At 60.0% G+C, this 19,178-nt stretch overlaps 1 protein-coding gene across 2 annotated transcripts in view; it reads left to right on the forward strand.

The window, feature by feature from the left end:
• The first annotated feature begins 1,066 nt into the window (after nt 1-1,066).
• Nucleotides 1,067-19,178, forward strand: part of MGAT5B (alpha-1,6-mannosylglycoprotein 6-beta-N-acetylglucosaminyltransferase B) — a 71,756-nt gene continuing 53,644 nt past the window's right edge. Inside the window, exons 1-4 of one of the 2 annotated variants that reach the window (XM_060645264.3) lie at nt 1,067-1,780; nt 3,927-4,089; nt 5,560-5,672; nt 13,506-13,653. In XM_060645264.3, the coding sequence (XP_060501247.1) occupies nt 5,603-5,672; nt 13,506-13,653 (218 nt within the window). In that variant the 5' untranslated portion in view covers nt 1,067-1,780; nt 3,927-4,089; nt 5,560-5,602. The remainder of the gene's footprint in view (nt 1,781-3,926; nt 4,090-5,559; nt 5,673-13,505; nt 13,654-19,178) is intronic. The other variant, XM_060645263.3, reaches the window with a different exon arrangement.

Raw genomic sequence — 19,178 nt, forward strand, 5'->3', positions numbered from 1 at the left:
GGAAAAGCAGGAGCATGAGTCACTGCTGGTGAGAAATGGCTCAGAAGCGCGGCCGGCGGGGAGGTGCGCTGGCAAAGGGGATGGGGCCCCAGTTGGAGGGGACCGAGGCCGGGTGCGTGAGAATAAAGGTTTTTCTCCTCTTCTAAACCAGGCTGCAGAATCACTGCCAGGGATGGAAAGATTCAGGGTCATCCAGATCCTTCTAACGTGGCCCGAGGCCTTGGGCTCCTCCTGGCAGGTGCTTCCTTGTCTGTGCTGGGTCAAGGTCTGGTCTGGCAAGTGCTGTTTCTGCCTGAGTGCTTTGTCCGTTGCGGGCCTGGCTCTCGCGTTGCTGCACTGGCCTCCTGGGCCGGTAGAAGCCGCTGACCCACGCCTGTAGTGGCAAACACATCTCCAAAGTCGAGAAGTGGAGGGGGACGGGGTCGAGGGCACGTAAATGCTTTATCGAGTTGGAAAGCGCCTTGGCCAATCTCAGGTCACTCTCATTTCATAGTGGAGAAGCCGAGGCTCTGAAGTGTCCCTGATCTGCCAGCGTCGGCCACTTGTTAACGGAGCGTCTGAGACAAGAGCCCGGGTCAACACCGCGCAGCCTGGCTTCTGGGCTCAGTGGATGAGCCTAAGCGCGAGAGGCGGAGTTTGAACTTAGCTCAGTAAGCAAAGGGGAGCCGCTGCAGTTTCTGACCAGAGAGGGCCAGAGGATGGGTGAGGGCTGCAAAGCGACATCAGAGGTGGTGTGAAGGGGCCAGGACAGCAGGCCACCGGGGGAGATAGGGGCAGGGGCGGCGACTCGAGGAAGGGCCCAGGCGCCGGAGGAAGTGGGGAGGGGGAGGGGGTCTTCTCCCAGCGCCGACCTTTTCTGTGCTCCGCAGGAGCCCAAGCGGGGCTGGTGGCTCGCGGGATGCTCCCGAAGGCCTGGCCGGGGAGGTGGCACAGCTGGTGAGGGGAGGCGCAGGGACCCCCGCCTCCCTCCCACACCCGGCCCGGAGGGCGCGCTTCCGGGCCGCAGCCACGAGGTGGCGCCGGCGCGCCGAGGAAGCGCGGCGGCCGCTCCAGGGCCGCCCCAGCAGCTGCTCCTCCGCCTCCTCCGAGGAAACAATGCGGCGCCTCCCCGCGTAGCGCGGCGCGGGGCCGGACGCCGGACACCCGGGCGCGGGCAGCCGAGCGAGCGGGCGGCAGGGCGGGCGCGGGGCGCCCTCGCCGAGAGCCATGGGCGCGGCGCGGCGCGGGGCCGGGGAGCGGCGCGGCCCGGAGGCGCGGGGGGCCGGGACGCGGGCCCGGCGCCGCCTCTAGCCGGCACCGAGGGCGCGGGTCCGGGGATGAGGGCGCCCGCGGCGGGGAGCCCGTCTGAGCGCCGCGGCGCCGTCCCGCCCAGCGAGCGAGCCCCAGCAGGCAGACGCGCGGCCGGCGGTCGGGGAGCGCGCCGCCTCCCGGCCCTAAAAATGTGAAGCGGGGAGGGCGGAGACGCAGAGACGGCCCGGCTGGGCGCCCTCGCCGCCCTCCGGCAGCCGCGCCGCTCCCCTTCCCCGCCCGCCCAGGCCGCGCCGACCCCGAGCAGCGAAGCCGCCGAGCCCCCGCTCCGCCCCCTCCCTCCCGGCCTCGCTCAGACCCGGCTTCGGCCCGCCGCGGGTTCGCGGCCCGGACGCGGCGGGAGCAGGGCCCGGGACGGTGCGTCCGGCCTTGCCCGCGGCTCCTCGCCCAGACAAGTTTGAACAATGATCACAGTCAACCCGGATGGGAAGATAATGGTCAGAAGATGCCTGGTCACCCTGAGACCCTTTCGGTAAAGTTCTCTCCCGGCTGGCGCGGGGAGGTCTTTTTGTCCGAGGGGGCGCGGGGTAGGGGTGGGCGAGGTCGTTCCCCGCGAGGGTGCCCGTCCCAGTGGCAGAGGGCGGCGGTTCGTGTTTGTGATGGGCGGCGGGGCTGTAGAAGGGATGGGGCCGAGGTTCGGGTTCGGGTGGGGAGGGGCGTGTAATTCTGAGTCGTGTCCCGAGGTGGCGAGGACTCGGGGTGCGAGGGTGGGAACGGGGGCAGAGCGCACCCGGGTTGTGGCCCTGGGCCCGGGAAGTCGCCTCTGCTGGGGTGCCCCTTCCCCGCCCCTCAGGGTCCTTCCCACTTCTCAGACGGCCCCACCCCGGCGGCGAAGTTCTTGCGCGGTGCTGGGAGGCTTCCCCGCCCCGCGTGCGAGTCGAGCCCTGGGTCGAGTCGTCCACCTGTCCCACCGCTTTGCCCTCGTCTTCTGCTCGCGCTCCCGTTCTCGCGGCGGCGTGCGGGCCTGTCTCTAACGGGAGCTTCCCCGAGATGGAGCAAGGACACCCTCCCACCCCCCTTTCTGCTGGGAATTCGACCCTCCTTAGCGTCCGTGGAGAGTGGGTGGCAGGGGCGGCGCTGTGGAGCGCCGGGGCAGCGGGAGCCGGGACCTCTGGGAACGTGGAGGCAGGATAGAGGCGAAGACGGATCCTTTCACCCCAACCTCGGGGGGCCAAGTCTAGCTGGGGCCACGCGGGGCTGGCTGGGCTCTGTCGAACCCCTCCAGGCCCCTCCCCCCTCCCAGACGCCGGGCTCCTCTCCCTAGAGCCCGCGGAGCCCGCCTGCTGCTGGGGGTGGGGAGGAGACGCTAAGCGATGGGCGCCCAGCGGGGTCGGAGAGCCACCTTGCCCAGGGGGGCTGGGTGGCAGAGGGCGCCGAGGGAGCGGCGAGGGCGGGGCGGTGGTCGCACTCCGGATGCGGCCACAGGTTCGGTGTGGACGCGGCTCCTTTCCGCTGGGGCAGGAGCTGGGCAGGAAGAGGCGCAGGAGGGCTGTGGGAGGGTCGGGTTTTGAGCCCCTCCCCTCCGGGCCTTTGGCCGGAGTCCCCGCCCCTTCCAGCTGGTCTCCCTCCAGCCCCCAGACGGGGAGACCTTGGCTCAGGTGTCCCCGGCCTCCCCAGCACCTCCGGCCTCTGGACGGGCTGGGCCTGTAGTGTGGAGCTAGGCAGCCTGCCTTCCCGACAGCACGGCTCATGATGGACCGCCGATGTCTGGAGGATGCGGGAAAGGAGGATCGTAGAGTTGGCGGTCCCAAGTGTAGGGCCTTGGGCAGGAGGCAGGGGGATGGCTTGACGCAAGGTTCGCGTGGGAAGCAGGGCGGGAAGTGGGCGTCCCTGGAAAGGACCTTACTCCTCCAGCGAAATCCTCGAAGGCCTGGCTGACACTGGCCGTTGAGAGGGTCCTCTCCCGGTCTCTGCCACCCCCTCCAGGTCGTCCCGCCCTTCAGGTCATGGGAAGGCCCGCCAACCGACCCGAGCTTTGGCTGGACGTTTTCTGGTGCAATTGGAGGCGGCTGCTGGAGCCAGCACCATGGACAGCGCCCACTCCCCAGAGCTCCTTCCCTCTGGGGTCCTGGCTCTTTCAGGCTTTTATCTGAAGCCAGGGTTCAGAGGTGGTACTGCATAGACTCCCCTCCCTTCAAGTTCTGTTTATTCACCTAGGGTCTTCCTAGGCTACCCAGAGAGTCACAGCCAGCAGTGGAATCTTCGTGTCCCCTTCAGATGGAGGGGGGCTGGCCTCTAACCACATCACCTCTACCTGTTAATTTTTTTTTTTTTTTTTTTTTACCCGTTAATTTTTAAGGCCAGGCTGGGAGCCCTGCTCCCTTTAGTTTCCCCAGAGCCCCATTCTGTAGTTGCTCCTGGAATATCGTTTGAATGGATACACAGACGGATGAAACCATTTTTACTTGAATCCACCATCAATGACCCTAGGATTGGGGTCTGGCAGAGAGAGATTCAGATGAGGTGTGTTTGGGGCGTCAGATTCTAGGCTAAAAGTTTAGATCCCTTTCTCATAGCAGGTTTGTTTGGGCCCTGGCTCTAAATACAACCCTGTAGCTGGGGAGGGGGGTTGAGGGAGCGGGAGACAATAGACTTGAGGAATCCGTCCTTGGCCTCAGGCCGGGAGACGATAGCTGATTCTTTCAGAATCTTCCTGGGTGTACAACCACCCACCTCCTACACTGTTTCTCTGGCTGCTGTCCTGAGACCAGCCTGGCTTCATCTTGGGATCCCAGGGACCCATCCTCAAGCTTGGTGGAATGCAGTGAGGGTCCCTCAGAGGTGAGGGAGCAGTGTCTTGTGCTGGGTCGCCTGTCCTCCTGTCACCTCCTGGGGGAAGCCCCCAGGGCTTTCTCTGCTTTGGGGTTGTGCCCCCTCTCCAATTTAATCTCTAACAGCTTCATTTAAATATGGGGTGGGAATTTTGTTGTGCTTTTATTTTCTTCTGCAATTGTGTGTTTTCTTTAATGGGCCAAGTTTTAATTAAATACTGCTCTGCCAGCTTCAAATAATGAAGATTAAAATGCATAAAGCAAGTCTTGCATGGGGACGCACGCAAATGTGGAGTTGAGGGTGGCGGGTGGAGGTGAGAGGGCTGGAGGTCTCTAGCACGACTTGTGGGGCTCCCTGTGGTGAGCCTGGCCCCATATAGGATGGGGTTCCTCGCCCTGACCAGAGCGGCGGGGGTCTCCGTTTTTAGCTCTGCCAGTTCTGCAAGTCCTCTGATACATTCGAGGTCCCCGAGAAGCTGCTACCTCTGACCTCCCTGGGACTGTGCTGGTTAGCTCAGTTCTCCTGTTTGAGGCCCAGCACCTAGTACGGAAACGGCAGGAACGTGGGGCTCCCTGCTGTCCCCCTGGGGCTACCCCAGTGCCTGGCACCTGGGAACTAATCAACTATGTGTTGAAGGGACGAACAAGGGTCCTGTTTTGACCAGCTCTCCTGATCCGTGCAATAACGCGCTTCCCAGATGACACCCCGTGCTCAGGCATCCGCCTCCCTGATCGGTCAGTCCGGAAGCTGACGACTGCTATGCGCCTGCCCGGTGAAGATGTGGGTTGGGAGTAATCTGGGCCTGGAAGGTGGCCACATGGCCCTGGCCTTGTAGATCGTACCCTCTGGTAAGAATGGAGGCACACGCCACCCGCCTCGAACATGATAAGGAGGTGTTCAAGCCAGCTCATGACTGATTGCCTTGGCAAGACCTGTGTGCACAGTGCTGAGCTGAGCCCAGGTGATTGATGGGATCCAGGTGGGTTTTGTCTGGACCAATTACTTGCCCTCTGGCTGGCATCGGGTCCTGCTGTTTCCATCTATGCCCGTGCTTCTCAGACTTCAGCGCGTAGCAGGATTGCCTGGAGAGCTTGTTAAAACGTGTTGCTTGCACCACCCCCAGAGTGATTCAGTAAGCCTAGGATTGGAGCCCAAGACTTTGCATTTCTACCAATTCCAAGGTGATGCTGTTGCTGGCCTGGGGATCACACATTGAGCCTGCTTAGTGAGCCAGGCTCTGTCTGGAGTCTAGAACTTGCCGGATCTATGCCTGTATCACTGTCCCCCGGGGTTTTGCGTGAGGCTCGTGGCCAGCCCCTTGTAGTCCACTTCTCTTTATTCTGCTGTGACAAGAGACCTGGCCAGGAGCTCAGCCCCGTTTCATCCTCACACCCTCACCCATTCATTTGTACAGAGCCCTTGCTGGGTAGGGGTGCACTCCGCCGACCTGTCTCTGACCCGCCCTGTCACTCCCTGCAGGCTCTTTGTCCTGGGTATCGGCTTCTTCTCACTGTGCTTCCTGATGACGTCTTTGGGAGGCCAGCTCTCTGCCCGGCGCCCGGGGGACTCCCCCTTCACCATCCGCACAGAAGGTATCTCGGTGGGGAAAGGTGACTTGGAAATGGGTGCAGGTGTTTGTGGGTTTGGGAGAAGGAGGCCTTTGAACCTAGCGAACTCAAGGGACTTTCTGGTTCTCCATCCCAGGGATCCTGGCCACCTCGACTATGGATGTGTGCTTGGAAAGGGACCGTGGCTTGGGCCGCGTGAACTTGCACGCTGCTCTGGTGCCCCAGAGCTGTGATCATCAGGCTTCTTCTGGTGCAGACTCTCGGGCCAGGGAAGGGCCTTTGAGTTGGGGTCTCCCAGGCATCCGAAGGGGCTGCTTGAGTTGTTTCCTCAGTGTGTGTGTTGGGGGAGAGTGTTTCCGAATATGACGCTTGTCCCTTTGAGACACACATACTCTGTGCTTTTGACCCAGGCTGTGGCCACGGCTGAGGGGGTGGGAGGTGGGGGCCGGAGTCAGAGGGAAGACCCAGTCATGGCTCATGTGTCTTATCTCTGAACCCTTGGGACACAGTCCAGAACTTTGTGGCTCCTTGCCCACATAATACATGTGAGGGAGTGGAACAGAGGTTCAGAGCATGGGCTTTGGGGACCAGATGGACCTGGTTTGTACCCTGGCTCGTTATCCCCCAGCTGCATACGATTGGCCATGGCACTTAGCACACCTACAGAGAAGGGAAGTCATGACCGTCTTCGGGGGCTGGACTGAATGAGCTCACGGCGTTGGGGGCATGACGGGGTCATGACCAGGAAGAACCCCCAAGGATGGCCCTCCTCCCCTCTCTTCCTACTCCAGGAAGAGTGGTGAACAGTGCAGAGTCTTGCTCAGTGTTTCTTAGAGGCTCTTTTGGTGACAGTGGGCAGGAGACACGCGGGTTAGTGGGGCAGCTGAGACACATGAGGCTTCTGGAACTATTCATCGGGCTGGCTGGGTAGGCGACTCTGCAGAGATGTCTGTTTGAAGTCCACTTTCTCGCCCCGCCTCCCCCCTCCCCGCCCCGGGGCTCAGGGATGTGGCTCCCCTGTTCCCACTGGCAAATATACCCTAAGTAGAATGGGCTGTCGTCCAGGGTGGATGCTCTCAGGGGTCCTGGTTAGGCCATCTGGTGTCTCATCATTAGATTTCTTCCTTTGGTTTCACATGTACGTCGTTATATTTGCAAAAACTCCTGGCAGGAATTTCACATTTATTAGTCACTCAAACCTGGATGTACATTAACGTGTCCCAGCTCTGGCTTGCAGAGACTTGCTTCAGTCTCCCCGAGCTCCTCTTGTCTCCTCTGATAAACGGGGATCATGCCTGCGCCCCCCAGGATGGCCACCAGGAGCATTAAGATAACACGTATGAAGGGGCTCTCGCAGCGTCTGGCACAAGGCACATGCTCGCATCCGTGTTGACTGGACGTGCTCAGTCTGAGACAGTGCAGAACAGGTTGTCTAGGGAAGAGGGCCGAGGAGATGCTGGGATTTCTACACAGGAGATATACGTGTGAATAAGGGCTGGAAGACGGAAGGCGGGGCGGTTGTGAAGGCGCACTTGAGGGGAAGCTGGGGGGGGGGGCTATGAGGTCACTGGTGGGGAGGGGGGCGGATGAGTGTGAAGAGGTAGGTTGCACAGATCGCTGGTCAAGCTCCCTGGTTGCCACTCCTGGAGAGGGGGCGTGTCCGTCTGGGTGGCTGCGATAAGGGGCTTGAGGAAGTTGGGTCTCCAGAAAGGTCAGGGATCCAGGAAGGTGGCAGTTGGGGGCTGGGGGGGAGGGAGGAGGGGCGTATGCCTGGGCTCTGGTCCCCCTGCTCGTCTCCCTGGCAAGGCATGGGTCCAGTGGCCCAGAGCACAAGGGGCTTGCGGGAGCCCTGCGGTGCTGTGCCTGCATTCTGCAGTTTTGGCTGCAGAGATGCTGGGAGTCCAGGGCCAGCCAGATCTGTGTCTTGGGGGTGGGCGGAGCCCTAGAGGGGAGAGGACTCGCCCAAGGCCACGCAGTTAGGTTAGAGGCATGTGTGTGTCTGCATGTGTTGTGTGTGTGCGCATTCAACTTTCTACTGGACTGTAGTGCCCCCAGACCGAACGCATCCATCCACCCAGCAGCCTAGATCAAGGAACAGAACGTGATCAGCCCCCGGAAGTGCCCTCCCGCCCCCTCCCGTGGATGACTGCCCCAGGGGTGTCAGGACCCTGACTTCTCCTAGCGCAGACGAGTTGGTCCTCTTCTTCGGACTGTCGGAGGGTGGAATTGCGTGGGGGTGGGGGTGGGGGGCGGATTCTGTGTGTGCCTCTTCCTCTCAAGACTCTGTTTGTGAGAGTCGCCCGTCTCCTGGTGTGTGGCTGTCGGCATTTGTCTTCACGGCTGTCGTGCAAATTCCATTGTGTGGATGCATCATATTATGCTTATCCAAAAAAAAAAAAAAAAAAATCCTTGCATCGGTCAACAGAACCATCTGAGCCCAACTGGGGAAACAGTCTGTCCTCTCCCGGCTTGTCAAGCCTGTGAGGGCAGCGGGTCACCCCAGGACGAGGCTGGGGAGAGGTGGATGGAAGAAGGGTGTTCTCCACAAGGTGGGGGGGGCTGACGGTAGCCTCGTTCGACGGTGGTCTCCCTGGGGAGGCTCCAGATACCCCCCTGGGCCAGTTTATATTTTGTGATAAAGTTTGCTATTTGGGGGATAAAAATCTCCTTCTATATGCTACGCACTCGTCTTAAGATCCTGGGGGAAGGAAGCTGGCGGGGAGCATGACTGGGAGAAGTGTAACCTAATTCCCTCTTGCTGCAAGGGGCTTGGGCCTTGGGGGGGGAGGCTTTTGGGCATGCGCCTCACCAAACCCCAGTCCCTCTTCCCTGCCTCCTGGCTCCACCTCCCCTGTCTTGTCCTCGGGAGGAACTTGCTCAAGGGGCCCCGATAGGAAGTTGTGTCCGAGGCCTCCCTCCCACTGTTGCTGCAGATTCCCTTCCTGCTCCCCGCACCCCCAGCCTGGGTTTGAACCTGGGGAACATCAGAGAAATATTTCCTTGTTCTGTGGCTGTCTCTGGCCTCCGACCACGGTGCTAGGGGGCTGTTTCTCTCAGAGGCTGGTAATAGATGGGGGGCCAGGGAGGTCTCTTCTACCTGACACGACCGGGGGTGGGGGGTTCCTCCCATTTCCAGGAACCAGCTAGAAAGCGTAGGGGTGGGGACAAGAAAGGACAAGGCTGGGGGGTGGGGACAAGGGAGGATGGGAGACAGACACAGAGAGTGTGGAGGAGGGAGCGGAGGGGGCCTGGTGGGAAATTGAGCACCTCTGTCTGTATCTCCTGGCTTCCCAGCTTTCCTTATTTATATGGAAATATGGAGACAACGCTGGGGCCTCACATTAAATACATTTCAATTTAGCCGACACCGACACCAAGAGCGGTGAGGTGACTCAGGGCAAGCCGTGGCAGGGGCTGCTCTGCTGACAGTCCCTGGGTGGGTGGTGGCAGTCAGGGGACTAGCTCCGTGCCCCGGAGCTCCTCCGCAAGTGGTGGGGAGCTGGCTGCCCAGGTCTTTGGAGCTTCTAGTCTGTGCCATTTGGAGACAAGAGGGGCCACCCTGAGTCCCCCAGGGGCTGGGGACGGTCTTGCAGTCTTGCTCTGGTCCGATGGAGGTAGCCTTACAGACCCATCGGAAAGGGGCCGTCTGTGTCCTTAGCCACGTCCCTCAGCCCTTGGGTCTTCTGGGGTTACCCTTTCTGTTGACATTTAAAAAAAATTTTTTTTAATGTTTATTTCTGAGACAGAGAGACAGAGCATGAGTGGGGGAGGGGCAGAGAGAGAGGGGGACACAGAATCTGAAGCAGGCTCCAGGCTCCGAGCTGTCAGCACAGAGCCCGACGCGAGGCTCGAACTCACAGACTGAGAGATCATGACCTGAGCCGAAGCGAGACGCTCAACCGACTGAGCCACCCAGGCGCCCCATCTGTTGACATTTTTTAAGAATTGGCTTAATCCTTCCTATGAAGGGCCATCCCGAACCCCACATATCTCTGAGGACTCTCTGGGGGGCTTACGTTTCCCTGGCCACCGCTTGCTCTGATCTCCTGCTTCTCCCCTCCTACGTCCTCGGTGTCCCCGGCATTGACCTAGAGGGAAGGGCATGCTTTCCCGGAAGCCCCTGCACAGAGGTGGGGGTAACAGCATGGGGGCTGTGACCACTGCTCAGCAGAGCAAGCAGATGGCAGTTTCCTCCTGCATCCCTGCAGCTGGCGCTTCCCCCACCCCTGCACGGGCGCTGCCCTGCGCCCCCTGCCCCCTGCCTCGTTCTCCCTCCTCCTCTCCCAGGCTGAGCCAGGAATCTCCAGTCTCCCTACTTGAATATGCAGGGTCATTTAGCTCTTTGTCCCTCTGCCCTGGGCATCTAGCCTCTGCTCTGGCCCCGAGCTCTCGCCCTAAAGGGATTCGGCCAACTTTGAGAGGAACGGTTCTTTCTTCTCCTATCACCCTCATCTCCAGACGCAATTAGGGGATGAGCCACAACGGCAGCCCCAGCCCATAGAACCTCAGGGTCCGGTAAGTCCAACGCCCTCATTTTATAGGAGGAGAAACTGAGGCCCAGAGAGGGAAAGTGGCGCACCTGTCGGTCCCGCACCCCTGCGGCTGGCGGCCGAGCGGGTGGAGTCCAGGCTTCGCGACTCCCACTCCGGCTTGCCCGAGGCCGCTGTCCTGCTCGGACTCTGCTTGGCTTTGGGGTCGCTGCATCTCTCAGTTATTGGCCCCAGCAGCTGTTTTGCAGCCTGCCCAGTGGGGCTAAGGGTGTGTCTGTGGGGAGGCTGTGTCCCTGCGGTCCCAGGGAGGGGCTCAGGCGGTGAGGAAGAGTGGAGGAAGCCTGGGATGGGCTCAGAGAGAGGGGCAGCAGTGTGACAGGGCCCGGGTGCCAGGCCCGAGGCCTTCCAGGGAGCACAGCACTGCTCCAGAAGCAGTGATATGGGCTCAGCATCGCCGGGGTGCCGCGTCTGCAGGAGATGAGCTGTTGCCCAGACTCTGTGGTCGGTCCAGTTGGGCCTGAGTGCTCTGGCCAGGTCATGGCTGGGGGAGAGGGGCTTGGTTAACGGGCTCTGACTGAGGGTGTCCCCAGCCGTGGTCTCATTCTCCTTTTTTCATCCCACACCTTTGGGGAAGAGGCCACCGGAGCCTGAGCTGTGAGCATCGGCTCATCAGGGCTGCCCCGGGAGGCCATGCAGGTGGCACACTGCACAACTCCAAGAGTGGTACTAAGCAGGCGCCAGATCAGATCATCTGCTGTTCCCCTATTTTTCTAGCTGAGATGATGGGAACCCCCCCCCCCTTGTTTTACTCTGTGCTCCGGGCATCACGTGAAAGCCAGGTGTTACATTTGGATGATGGACTTGGGTGGGGGGTCTCAGGGATGAGAGCGATTTGAAAGACTAACCGTTGGCCCTGATTCTGCGGAGTTGAAAGAGAGAGGAAGCTATTTATATCTTCTTGGATTGATTGACTGGTTGAGTACTGAGTGAGTGGGGCGGGCGGAGCAGTGGGAAAAACTGGCTTCACCTCACGCGATGGTGAAATCTCCTAATCCCAACGGTTTGTTAAAAATCTACCCAGTCTTTCCAAGGGGGGGGAATGTGGGAAGACTTCTAGCTATTTCAGCTGCTGGTGCGGGAATGGAGACGGGGTGGAGACAGTGCGTCTTTACTTCCTTCCTCTAGATGTGCATTTTCTCCAACACCGTCCCGCCGCTGTTGCTCTTGGGTAACTGTGTGTGTGTGTGTGTGTGTGTGTGTGTGTGTATGTGTGTGCGTGCGCATGCTTTGGAGCCCGGGACCCTGGCTTCTTTAAGGAAACTGCAGCTCTGCCTTGCTGGGGACTTGGTGGCCAGCTGGCACTTCCTTCCATAGCACGTGAATGAGCCCTCCCCGGCTCCTGGTGGCCTCCCTTCTGACCTCAGGTGGGCTCAGCTTCCAGGGGACCCCAGCCAGGAGGTGACTTAGTGAGAGAAAGTGGTAGCAGCCACTGGGCCAGGCCAGGCCCCAGAGCCAGGGGACACGGGGGACAATCCAAGCAGAAACGTCACAAGCAGCCTTAGTGACACGAAGCCTTCCTTGCCGCACCCCCCCCCCCCCCAGCTCAGTCCTATGCCTGGAACAGAGGAGAACAGCCCCCTCCTGTCTCCCCTCTTCTCCCCACCTCTGCCCCCCACTTCCTAGAGGCCTGCCATGCTCTCTGCTGCCCCCTCTTGGCACTGTGACATCGGATTATTGTTCCTTGGGTCGGGGACACAGAGGCCAATAGTGTTGCCATGACTCACCCTTGGCCACACGGCCACATCGGGGATTGGTGGCAGGGGCGGGCGAGAGCCCCTCTGATCTCACTGAGCCCCAGTGCCGCTGGTCCCCCGCCTCCCGGCCCTCACGATGCCCATGCACACGGGCAGACTGGCAGCGTCCGGTGACTGTGGTTCTTTGCCGGGGGCTTCCTACCGTCGCTGGAGCTGGCTGTGCCACCCACGGCAGGTGGAGAGTAGCAGAGCCGGGCTGTCCCTGGGAGCAACCCTCAACAGTGACTGCAGGAGATGTTGAGCGCATACCCTGGCTCCCTCACGGCCCCCCTACCCCCAGAGGACAACTCTGGGGGCAGGCTCTGCACCTGCTGGTTTCCCCAGTTTGGTGGCTCGCCCTCTCTGGGCTGCCTCCCCTTCCCTGTGTCATCTCCTCGCTCCCTGACCGGGGTTTCCTTCACCTCTCAAATAAAAGCCTCGCCCTTAAACTCTGGTCTTGGGCTTTGCTTCCGGAGAACCCGACCTAAGGCCCTCCCATCCCCACCCCTGGAAACCCCGGGAAGCATTCAGGTCTCCATAACAGGGCTCATTTGCTGTGAGAGGTTCAGAGCCTGGCCCCGGGGAATCTCACGGAGCCAAGCTGGGGATTGTGGCGCCTGGAACCAAGTACCTGTGGACCGTTTGGAGGGGCTGTTAACACCTCCATGTGATTTGGTTGAAAAGGGAGGCAGGGACCTCTCTCCCACCCTGGCACGTGTGACACGATGATCGGGAATAATTAGGAAATCGTGGAGAATCTGGGCTGGTTAGTGAATGGCATCTCGGTTGAAGCCCCTTGCTTCTAGCTAATTTTACTCTTCACGAGGTCTCTCTTGCCCCTCAGTCCAGGAGTTGATCTTTGGGAATCCAGTGGCCAACTGAGAGTCAGGATGAGTTCACGATGGTTTTCTATGCTGGGGTCCGGGGGAGTGGGGTGGGGAAGGGGTCTGGCCGGGCCCAGAGGCTGGCAGGAGAGCAACAGCGCCCCGAGCTCCTTGAACGTGGTTCACAACCTCTCCTGTGTATGCACACCACGTGGGTGGCCAGCAGCCTGCAGACCCCTGGGCCCCACACCCTACAGATGTGAATCGGCAGATGGTGACTAGGGCCTGAGAATCCTGATTTTAACAACCTGGCCAGGAGAGTCAGGTGCGGAGTGGGTGATTGACCACATTTTTGGAAGCCCTGATCCAGAAATCCTGTCTGGACCTTAGTGCTGGGGGACCCTGGGGTTCCTGCTCCCCCAGCCGGCCCTTTCCCGTCTCTGCACAGACCTGAGATTATGTCTAAAGCTCCATTTTGCAGGCGACAAAACGGAGGTCCAGAGAGGTTAAGATGATCTCAGTGTCACCCAGGTGGTAGAGAGCAGGTTGGCCCCGGGCTCTGTACCCCAACACAACAAAGCTGGGGGGGGGTGGATCTCCTGTCCTGCAGGGGTGAGGGGTGGGGTGGGCTCACTCTCCTGACCCCTCCTTGGCCTGGGAGAGTGGGAGCGGGACTGGAGTCTGAGCCGCCAGGTTCGGGGGGCCCCCGGGCTGCGGCTGAGCCTGACTGTGCCCGTGGGCTGTCTGCAGTGTTGGGCGGGCCGGAGTCCCGCGGCGTCCTGCGCAAGATGAGCGATTTGTTGGAGCTGATGGCGAAGCGAATGGACGCGCTGGCCAGACTGGAGAACGGCAGTGAGCTGCACCGGGCTTCTGGCGACGGGCACTTTGCTGCGGACAGGTAAGGGGTCCCCGCAGGGAGAGTGGCACTTGGAGTGGGGGAGGGGCAGGGCGGGGGTGGGGGTGGGGGGGAGGGGAGGGACAGCAGGGGACAACTGCCGTGCAGCCTCCAAATGCTCTCCCAGAGCTGGGGGTGGGGGGGCGCTATCGGTCAGCCCCCTTTCTGCTAATGGAGAAAACTTAAATACGGAAGCCGCACAAGAATAACACCCCAGAGCGCGTTTCCACCACCAGATTCAGCGGCTGTTAACGTCTTGCCATGTTGGTGGCCTGACTCCCTCTTGTCCCTTCTTAATAAGGACCAGAGATGAAGGCCGGGGGGCGCTTTACCTCCTTCCCGGTGGAGACAGGTGCCTTCCCGAGTTAGGCATCACTGGCTCCCGGCGCATGCGTGTTGTATAAGCACACGCTGGGAACGCGCGGTGTGTGGGGTTCACGGGCATCCCACAGGTGCGTTTCCTGCACCTGCTTTTTTTCACTCGACACGGCACTTTTGAGCTCTGTCCACGCTGACGGTCGTGCGGGGGTGGGATGGCCCTGGTGGTTACCCGTCCTCCACCGATGGGCCCGGGTCATTTTTTGCCAAAAAGGATTTCTTGGTTTATTCGTTCTAAATGTTTCCCTCCCGAGTCCAGAATATCCAAACATCTCCAAGAGTCTGGGCCACAGTCCCATGGGCCTCAGCAGCGGGCCCCCCACACCAAATGGTGTCTTGGGTGTTTAAGCGACCGGAACCCCAGAGAATGAGGAAGCGCGGAGTCAGGGCCCTCGGACTGGGCTGTGGAGGGAGGGGCTTGCAGCCCCCCCCCCCCCCGCCCATCCCAGGGAGACGGTCTCCGCCTGATCTCTTTCCAACACTGGGGTCCCTTGTGACGTGGATTTGTGCAATGTGTTCTAACTGCTAAAAAGTAAGTTTGAACCCGGCACTCAACACGATTTAGGAAAAGCTATGCCTTGGCCCGTGTGATTTGCTAAGAATGTTCTACGGCTGAAAAACCCAGCGGAAATCCACGCTTCTAGACAACGTGTAGGAAAGACGTACCTCAGCCAGCACGTGGGAGGTAAAGGCCGAGGCTCCGGGCACCTGCTGTTTGGAGTTTCGCAGAGTCAAAGTTCAAGTGTCGGCGGCCGGTCCTGGTCATTGTGGGGCCCCGGCCGGCCGGGGGAGGGGGCGTGTGGCACGGACCCCTCCTCTGGAGCCGCGTGGGGTCCGCTGACATAGCCTGTGCGGGCCGGGCTGCCGGTCACGGGACACACCTCACACGGGCCCCGCTGACTGAGCGTCCTGACAGCCGGTCGGGTCCAACCCCAACGGTCATCAGTTCTACCCCCGCTTCGTGGGTGCTTTAATCTCTGCCGCGTCGAGGAGGGAACTGAGGTGCAGAGAAGTTCCGGAACTCACCCGAAGTTGCCCAGCAGCTGAGGGGCCGGGCCCGGCTCTGGACCGAGGCCAGCTAACTCCGGAGCTCACGTTTCTAACCCCTGTGCCCTTGGTGGCCGCTTACTGAACGTGTGGCTGCGTGGGGGTTAGTTTTTATTCCTTTGCAAGACTTCGCATCAATTAATTTACAGCTCAGGGGGAGAATATCCTTCACTAGATCTTTGCCTTGATTTTTTTTGGGGGGGGGGGGTTGGGACATGGGCAGTCCTGGAACCTGGTTGTGTGAGGAACCGGCCACAGTGCCTGGCTCCTGAGTCGGCTGCCTGGCTGGGTGCGGGGTGCCTGGTTAGACGCTCTCTCACCATCCCGGGATGAGCGCCTGACAGAACAAACTAGACAGATCCTCTCAGGAAATATATTTTGGGCCCACTAAGCACCAGGCTACTGGTGCTGGCGACGCGGTGATGAGCTTGTCCTCACTCCTGTGGAGGAGACAGGCAGTAACTGAGAAAAAGAGGTAAACGAGATAATGTCAGATGCCGATACGTGCTCTGAAGGGTTTGGGGTGGGTGTCCAGGAAGCTACTGTTCACACAGGGCAGTCTGGGAGGGCCTTTCTGAGTTGGTGATATTTCAGCTTGATTCTGAACAACGGGAAGGAGCCAGCCGCGCGAGGAGCGGGGAGTAGAGGATTTGAAGAAGCGAGAGGAACAAGTGCAAAGGCCCTGGGGTAGGATAAGCTTTAGTGTGTTGGAGGAAAAGAACCAATGGGAAAGGCAACATGGCGGAGGGTGGTGAGGGATAGGACAGGCTGACAGGGCAGGTGGCGCAGGGCTTTGTCAGCCGTGGTGAGTATTGAGGACACGATTCTAAGAGGCGTGGGAGTTTGCTAGAGGGCTCACACAGAGGGGGTGATAGGAGCTGGCTTTGTTGGGTTTTTTTTAAGGGTAGCTCTAACTGCTGTGTGGAAAAGGGAAGCAGGGGAGCTGGTGGCAGAAATGGGGGGAGGGAGGCAAAGGTGTTGGGCTCCCATGGCGTTCCTTCCCTCGGGGGCATGAGATCATTTTCTTCTGCATGTACATGGCGTCCATCGTCCGTCCATCGTCCCTCTAATCCAACCCCTCACCCCCCGCTGTCTCCTCCTTGCTCCTCTCCTGCCTGCCCCCAGCTCTGTGGCTGCCCCTCTGGGCTGTCTGTCGGGCTGTCCACAGGTCACCAGGGCGAGGGCAGAGGACGCTGTCGCCTCTCCACTGAGCACCCAGCTGTGGGCGACAGAGCAGAGGGGCAGCTGGCCTGCCTTTTTGGACGCTGGGGGTGGGGTGGGGGGGGTGGGGAGAGCTATCGTCAGCGGCTCCACGCCTCTCTGGTTTCTTCCCGTCCTGGCCTCTCCCTCCCTCCCTCCCCTGCCCTGCCTCGGGGAGGAGGGGGAGTCCGCGCCACCTCCTAGCTCCCTCCCGTCCCGGGGAAGTAGCAACAATCCATCAAGACCAGCAGAGCCCATCAAACCCCATAGGCAGAGCCGTAAATTTCAGGGACATTGTTGTTTCTTGTTTCAGGGAGAGAAAGGGGCGTGTTCAGGGCACGCAGTGTGTGTGTGTGTGTGGTGGGGGGGGTTGCTGGCTCACACCTCCCGTGTGCACAGACACTCCAGCCCCCCGCCCACCTTGACCCCCCCGGGGCTGACCTGGCTGCTGCTGTGCTTCCAGCAGACTCTGTTCCCCTGTGCTTGGATTCCCCCGCCTCAAAATGATCTGTGGCCTTCACTACCTCCTCTGTCCTCCTCCTGCCCTGCCCTGCCGGAAGCTTCTGGACTGTTGCCTCCCCCCCTCCGCCCCGTGGTTGGCATGTCCTCTGGGAAAGCAAATTTGCTTTTTTAGCCTAGGAAAACCTAATTAGGGGTTATTTGCAGCTTTGCTGCAAATGGCATCATATTATGTACCCTAAAGCCAAACAGTAATGATCTCTGAATTTCCCATAAGGCTTCTCTGCAGCAGCAAAGACGGCCAACGTTTCAGGCTGTCTTCTTCGTTCGAGTCAAGCATGAGTCCGTAACTGCCGGGCGCTTACTGTGTGTGGAGTCTCGGCCGGGGTTTCCGGAATGGGTGGAGAGGACACAGGGGGACCCGGGGTGGAGCCCTGTTCTCCAAGAGCAGCACGTGGACCCTGCTGGGGAGGGGGATCCCGCACCTGGCCCGGGGCGCAGCTGGAGAGTCACGACAGCAGGTCTCTGTTGGAAGTTACAGTAGCTCACGCCCCGCAGGGAGGGTCTGAATCCTGGCTGCTGATTGGGGCGGTGGCCCGGCAGCACGTCGTGTGACTTCTCCGAGCCCCGCTGTCCTCATCTGGCGGGGAGAGATAACAGCAGAGGGTTAACATCTAGAGGACCTGGTGAGTGAGGGGAGCAAACCCCAAACTTGATGGCTGTGGAAACGGTCTGCAGACTCTAGACGCCCCAGTTTATGTCTTCAGTCTCAAATACCCACCTGCCCACCTACCTGGGGGTCCCAGGAATGACTCAAATGCGGTGTCTCCTGGGTACACCCGAGCCCCCATCTCCCCAGCCCTCCCGACCCCAGGCCATGCCAGCCCCACTGTTTCCATTGCCCGGACCCCCAACCTTGGAGTCGGCCTTGACCCTTCTCCCTCTCACTTGTATCCAGTCCGTGAGCAAATTGTCTCCATCTTCAGAATGTGCCCAGAATCCCACCTCTCCCCACGGCCGCCACCCGTGTCCCCGTCCCCCCACTGATTCCCAGCTCAGCAACCAGAGAGATTATTTTAAAATACCAATTCAGGGGTGCCTGGCTGGGTCATTCGGTAAAGCATGCGACTCTTGATCTCAAGGTCTTGAATTCAAGCTCCGTATTGGGCATGGAGCTAACCTAAAAAAAAAAATACGGGGGCGCCTGGGTGGCTCAGTCAGTTGAGCGTCCGGCTTCGGATCAGGTCGTGATCTCACGGCTCGCGAGTTCGAGCCCTGCGTCGGGCTCTGTGCTGACAGCTCGGAGCCTGGAGCCTGTTTCGGATTCTGTGTCTCCCTCTCTCTCTGCCCCTCCCCTGCTCATGCTCTGTCTCTCTCTCTCTCTCTCAAAAATAAATAAACATTCAAAAAAAATTTTTTTTAAATACCAATTTGGTCAGGTGCCTCCTCCTGCATGGCTCCCTATCATACCCAGTGGCCTGTGACCCCCGTGTACCCAGCCCTGTTGTGTGTCTGGCTCACCTCTCCTGCTATCTTCCATTTCACTCTCTGGGCTTTAGCCCACCAGCCTCTCCGCTGTTCCTGTAGCACAGTGGTCGCCCTCTGGCCACAGGGCCTTTGCACAGGCCGTGCCCTCTGCCTGGAATGATGCTCTTTCCTCAGATCCAGCCAAGTGAGTCAGTTTTCTTACTCTCACGGTTTCCTCTGGTTTTTGCTTAAATGTCACCAGTGAGTCTTTCCCCGAGGACCTATGTCAAGCTGCACCCACTCTCCTGGACTCCCCACCCCTCTTCACTTATCACCCCCTCGCCCTGTGTATTTCCATGATTTGTTTGTGTATGTCCGTCTCCCGAGCTGGAATGTATGCTCTGTGAGGGCAGGGGTTTTGCCTGTTTGACTTCTGGATCCCAGAGTTCAGTAAGTGCCTGCTGAAGAAAGGAAGGATGGGGTGCCTGGGTGGCTCGGTCGGTTGGGCGTCCGATTCAGCTCGGGTCATGATCTCACGGGTCGCGGGTTCGAGCCCCATGTCGGGCTCTGTGCTGACAGCTCGGGGCCTGGAGCCTGTTTCCGATTCTGTGTCTCCCTCTCTCTCTGCCCCTCCCCCGCTCAAGCTCTGTCTCTGTCTCTCTCAAAAATAAATAAACATTAAAAAAAAAAAAAAGAAAGGAAACAAGGAAGGGAGGAAGGAGGAAGGGAAGACAGGTAGTTTGGGTGCCCTTGGGAGCTCTGTTAAATGTGAACCTGGCACGTGTGGCATCACAGGGAGACAGAAGCCACGTGCGCTGCGGCCATCCCCGTCCCAGACGACTTCCCGTTCTGTACACGGAGGAGGCTGGCCCACGTGGGGGTGCCTAGTTGCTGTCCTGTGGCGTCTGGGAGCAGGAGCCGCTTGAACCCCGGGGGCCGCCGGCCACCGTGTGAGTGTAGAACCCTAAACGTGGTCA

Source organism: Panthera onca, chromosome E1 (genome assembly GCF_046562875.1).
Source record: "Panthera onca isolate mPanOnc1 chromosome E1, mPanOnc1 haplotype 2, whole genome shotgun sequence".
Lineage (NCBI taxonomy): Eukaryota > Metazoa > Chordata > Mammalia > Carnivora > Felidae > Panthera > Panthera onca.